General features: G+C 28.8%; 1 protein-coding gene across 1 annotated transcript; it reads right to left on the reverse strand.

Moving 5' to 3' along the window:
• Positions 1-2437: 2437 nt before the first annotated feature.
• On the reverse strand, positions 2438-4002 carry LOC8286284 (small heat shock protein, chloroplastic). Its single transcript, XM_002532008.4, has 2 exons — positions 3643-4002; positions 2438-3084 (listed from the first exon to the last, which is right to left on the reverse strand). The coding sequence occupies exons 1-2, from the start codon at positions 3908-3910 to the stop codon at positions 2648-2650; spliced, it is 705 nt and encodes a 234-aa protein (XP_002532054.2). The 5' UTR covers positions 3911-4002; the 3' UTR covers positions 2438-2647.
• Between the last annotated feature and the right edge of the window lie 1998 nt (positions 4003-6000).

Here is a 6000-nt window from a genome sequence, read left to right on the forward strand (position 1 = left end):
CCCACTGGACAATTTAAGTCCCTATCTGCACGTGATAAACTGTTCCTATGATTGCTGAGATGGATAATTGTTAACCCTTTACACGCAAAGAAATGATTTTCTTGATACCCAATTTGGGGTAGGGAAGACAGTTAAGGCGGTTAGATGTGTAGCCCAATATGTAACTATAATTTTCCCAACTAAATCATTAGATAGTTGAGTGATGTCGGCTGCTAAGAAAATGCCGGTCTAAGTAAGAAGTCTGGATGGACTATTTCTTGAAAATATTTTACTTCAACTCAGTCTTTTATGTTATTTATAAAGAATACTATTACTAAAATATTATATGGATTTATTTATTAATTATTATGTTTGTATTCATTAATTATTAATTTGGTTGGCAGAGCCGGTTGAAGAGGTACTATATTCGGTTTGGACAACTTCTAAATTCATTTTTAAATAAATTTATAAAAAATCCGTCGATCCGGTTGCATAAACTAGTGACCCTGTGATATGGTCATAGGTCACACAGGCTTGGCGAGTCTATTCTTTTTTTCTAAAGAATTAATTAAATAATATATTTTTATAACAAAATAGTATCGTTTTGAGAAGATATATAAACACTTAATTAATTTAATTATATCTTGTATTAGGCTTTTTTTACTCAATTTCTAAATTTTGTGTTTCAAAAAAATTCATTATCTTCTAATTAATTAATATATTGAGAAATTTTGACTAAATTTCTAAGACAAAAATATTAAATTTTAAAATTTTATTTAAGGCTAAAAATATTGATATACAATATGCAAAGACTAAAATTATAAGTAAAAGAAGTTTGTGATCACTCATTTGAATATTTTTAAATACTAAGTTTGTGCTTGAAATTTTCTTATAGGATAAGAACATTAATATATATATTAGATATTATATTTTATTAGATTTCACTATTAAATGATATTAAGCATTATATTGCATAAAATGTGTTTAAAACTATGCATACTTTTATGCAACATCATATATAAATATACATGAAATTTTGTTCAGTTTGGGTTCAACTGGGGTCGGAGCTCCGACCTTTAATCCTTGGTATTCTACAGGTCAATGAGGGGGCCGGGTCTAAAAACCATAATTTTAATCACGTATAATTAGTAATAATAATAAATAAATTAATCAATACAAATATAGTAATTAATAAATAAAATGATATATTTATATAAAAATAATAAATAATAAATAATATCATACATTATTATATAATTAATTTTGTCCATAAATATCATCTATAGATAATTTTAATACATTGAATCTCGTTTTCAATAGCATAAAAGCTGCTTCACTGGTGAACGTGTTTGGTAAATGTAAAAGTAAATAAATCAATTTTTGCAGGTGCCTAAAAGTTATATTTGCAAATAATTATTTTTACCTTTTTCAAGTAAAATTGTTGTTAAGATTTTATCAATAAATCCCTAAAAAATACTCTTACTGACATAATTACCAATTAAAAGTAATTATAGCATAAAAATATCTATAAAAACACTTTTTAGAATATATTTATTAAAGTGAGTAACTTTTACGAAATTCTGAATGGACACGCGTCTCTTTTAAGTATTTGAGAATAGTCATTTGACCACTTGAATATTTATTTGGTCCTTGTAACCATTTGAACTAGTTTTTTTGAACTATATAAATCATATTTTGTTAATTCTAGAAATGCATTGAAAACAAATGCTATGATATAGAATTGACTTATGCAAGTGTTAAAAGAATACGATTGAATGTATATGTGGTCTTTTGAACTTTTTAAGAATAGTCATTTGGCCATCTGAATTTTTTCTAGTCTATATAGATACATGAATTAGTTTTCTTGGAATTCTAAATTTCCATACCTCTTTGTGCTACCAGTTTTAGTTGACATGTATTCAAATATAAGTGATTATGAGAAATAAAATCTTTTAAAGAAATACTGTAACTTGACCAGTAGACATATTTAAAATAATAAAAAAATTTTAATTATTATAAATTTATTGAAGATGAAAAATAGAATTTAAATTTGAGAGTTTAAGACCCTAAAAAAGACTGTTTTGCTTTCCTAACTTATTTTTTTAATTTTTTTTAATATATGTATAAATCAATTTTATATAATAGTTCTTGTTCTATACCTGTTCTTAAAAACAACAAAATAATATTTGTATGATCTAAAAGAATTAATTAAGGTGACTATAAAAATTAAATAAAAATTCAAGTGGCCAAATAACTATTCTCAAAAAGTACAATGGCTATGTATTAGGTGGATATTTATATTACAGTGATTTACTTGCTTTTATTTGCGTGAATGCATACATAAGTCAATAAAAAAAAAAACCTAATTCAGGTCACTATAAATACCAACCAAAAATTTAAGTGGCAGCGTATGCGTACCCCTTTTCAAACTATCACTTTCATCAAATAAGTACAGCAATTTCAAATAGTTGTACCAAACAACCTGATAACGTTTTCTGTTATTTACTTATATTAAGAAATTAAACAACTACACATACATTCGTCTCTATGTACAAAGGGTGAAATAAAAGATGCACCACATGATGCCTTCACGCATACAGAAGCTATAGACCAGACTCCATGATAAAAAATGGTGCATTTGTTTTCAGTTATTTATATAGTCATTCTCCTACTGAACGTGAACATCTATGACCTTACGTTCCACTCTGGTCTTAGGAATGGAAATAAACAGAACTCCATTCTTCAACTCAGCTTTGATTTTGTCCTTTTCGCAGTTATCTGGAAGCTTAAGACGGGTATCGTAGGAGCTGAAGCTCTTGCCACCACCAGACCATGAATCTTGATCTCCAGTTTCTTCCCTGTTACATTCTCCCTTTATGACAAGTACATCGTCCTCGACAGAGACCTTGACATCTTCCTTGGAGAGTCCTGGCATGTCGAACCTCATCCTGATCTCATGTTCTTCGTCTTTGATGTCCCAAGGTGCACGTACTTCCCCTCCTGCCCTGCTTCTTCCAGGGAATGTCATTGCATCTTCGAACAGTCTGTCCATTGTGTCCAGCATTTGGCGCATTGTCCTCATAGGGGATAATGAATCCATGAAACCTGTTTCATTAAAATTCAATGTTTAAGGTAATTATGATTTAGACACTGAACTATTGATGTCTACGTTGCTGAAAAGCGAGGTTCTGACATAATTAAAATAATATATCTAACATTTAATTATATATAAAACAAACTTTTAGAAACTGTATAAATAACAATGTCAAGATTAAATTTAATATTTTAAAATTCTTTATAAAATTCTAAGTTTTTTTTTCATTTTTCAATATTATTAGATAATATATCAACTACATTACAAATTAATTATAAATATGTAATTAATATATTATTCTTTTAAAACAATAATTATTTTTAAATTAAAAAATTAATTAAAATATTAGTTATATTTATATAAATTAATAATAAAAATAAAATAAATACTAAACTACTTTATATATATATATATATATATATATATATAGTTTATTGGTTAAAAATATGAACAGCCAATTGCTGAACCTTAAAAATGCAGCACTACCGAATCCTGGTAAACTGGTGTCAAAGGGAAAAAACCCAAAAAAGAAAAAAGAAAAAAGAAAAAAGAAAAAGAGAAAAACTCACCAAAAGGTGAAATATCAACAGCCAGTTGCCTACGGGGCTTTCTCTCAACTGCAGTACCTTGGTTACCTTGATTGACATGAACATCCACAGGAGCATTCTTATTATCCCCAGCTGCCTGAGCTCTCACTGGACACAGTCGCGAAGGCCTGCCAATGTTCAGGCCCCTTTGTGGGAAGCTGACTGAGCAAGGAGCCATTGGTTTAATTGTAGCCATAGCTTTCCTTGACATCAAAGGAGTAGTTGACCAACATAACGCTGAAGAAGTCATTACCTTTATCTTGCAATGATATTGCCAAAAAAAAAAAAAAGCCAAAGTGAAAGTGAATTAAGAGCAGAAGATTATGGATGAAGGGAATGAAGGTGATGAATATGGGGAACGAGGATCGGAAATATATAGAGAAAGGGAAGAAGAGTGTAGATGGGTCTGGGAAGTCGGAGAAATAATTTTTGAAAGTTCTGGAGTGGACCCAACTCAACATATTTGGACTTATTGTCCACACTCGTGATGGATTGGTATTCAGAATTACATATTTTCTGTCATTACTTTCTCATTCTTTCCGGAATTATCCTGAAGCTACAGATGTGAGTGGAAAAACAGGTCATTCAAATCGAACGGATGGTAAGGGTCTGTTCTCTCTCTCTCTCTTTTTTTTTTCTCTTTTGGTGATCAAAATAGTAAATATTATAATCAAGAAAAGGAGGAAGCATCCGCAGCAATAATAGAACAAAGAGAGGGAGAGGAATATCCTCCATTATAATCTGCTCCACATGAGCAAGATTGGCTGATTCATGAACATAAGAAAACTGACAAGCCTCAAACATACTAGCTGCTTGCAATATATCATCAAAAACAAGCTGGCGAATGTCCCTATTTCTGTCTCGGCGAAGAAGTTTTGCAATAACCGTGTTGGAAAAATAATGATAAAATTAAAATGGTGAGAAATTTACAAAATTTTATTATTTTTTTAGATAATTGAAGATAAATTCGGATATATATGAAATATAATATATAAAAACTTTTTATTCTTAAATTTTTTATAAATAAATATTAATATAAATTGAAAAAATAAGATCTAGAATTATATATTTAATTAAATTTTTAACTTATTAATTCTTTCTAATAATAAAACATTCTTGTTTTAATAAAGAAAATCTTACTTTCTAATATCAAATTTTTAATATTTCTTTCAATTGTGATTTATAACAAGAATGTTTAATATTAGCAAATCTCATAATATTATAATATATAAGTTAAGTTAAAAAAATGTAAATCAATCATTCTAATTTATAATAAAAATTCTATATAATTCTTAATATAAAAGGAATAATGAATTTTAAATATGAAAAATTAATTTTTAAAATCCATCTATAAAAAAAAAATTTAAATTCTTAATAATTGTAAAACTCAAAAAATTATGAGTCTTAAAAATTTAAATTGCTACAAAAAAATAATTCCTAAACTAAAGTTTGATTATATGAGATGACTAATTACGTTTTAATTGAATAAAGTATACAAGATGAACTCCCTATGAAATAGATAATGGCGCTAATGCTTTACAGCCTGCAATACTACATAAAACTCAATATCATATGTACTGTATTTGAGCTTAGCGCCTAACAGTTTCTCACTAAAGATTGCTACAGGTCTACTATGTTGACTTAACACTGCCCTAATTCCTACATTCAAAGCATCTATATACAACTCAAATGGCTGTGAAAAATCTAGCAACAATAAAATTAATGCAGTGGCTTGGCATTCTTTAATTAAGTGAAAAGCTGATTCTTCCTCATCTATCCACTCAAACCTGTTACCCTTCATAAGTCAGTGATAGGTGCCATAATACTGCTGAAATGAGAGATAAATTGCTTGTAAAAAGAAGCACGACCATGGAGACCCCTTACTTCAGTAATCGTTTTTGGTCTAGGCCATTGCTTCAATACTTTAACTTTAGTTTCACCAACCTGCAATCCTTCTCGAGAAACCACATACCCAAAAAAAAGAAACACCTTAGGAGTCATGAACATCACTTCTTCATTGTTGTATAAAACTTCTCCCTGCATATCACACTCAAAACCTCCCTCGCAAAGATACCAATTGCTGATGCAGAGCAGCAAGCTTTGAAGATTTTAGAACGATGAGATAGGAGGCATTAATGACAAAGGTCATATCTTAATGCCATTAGTGTTGGAGGTTATTAAACTCGATAAATATATTGTAAAATACTTTTAAATTTTGTTAACTTATGATATTAATATGATATACTCAAAACTATAGTGTGGATTATCAAATTTTTTTGCCCCAGTTGATAAAATGAATACCATTTGGATTTTGATTTCTTTGGCAGCTAACTTTGGATG

Source organism: Ricinus communis, chromosome 1, assembly GCF_019578655.1.
Source record: "Ricinus communis isolate WT05 ecotype wild-type chromosome 1, ASM1957865v1, whole genome shotgun sequence".
Lineage (NCBI taxonomy): Eukaryota > Viridiplantae > Streptophyta > Magnoliopsida > Malpighiales > Euphorbiaceae > Ricinus > Ricinus communis.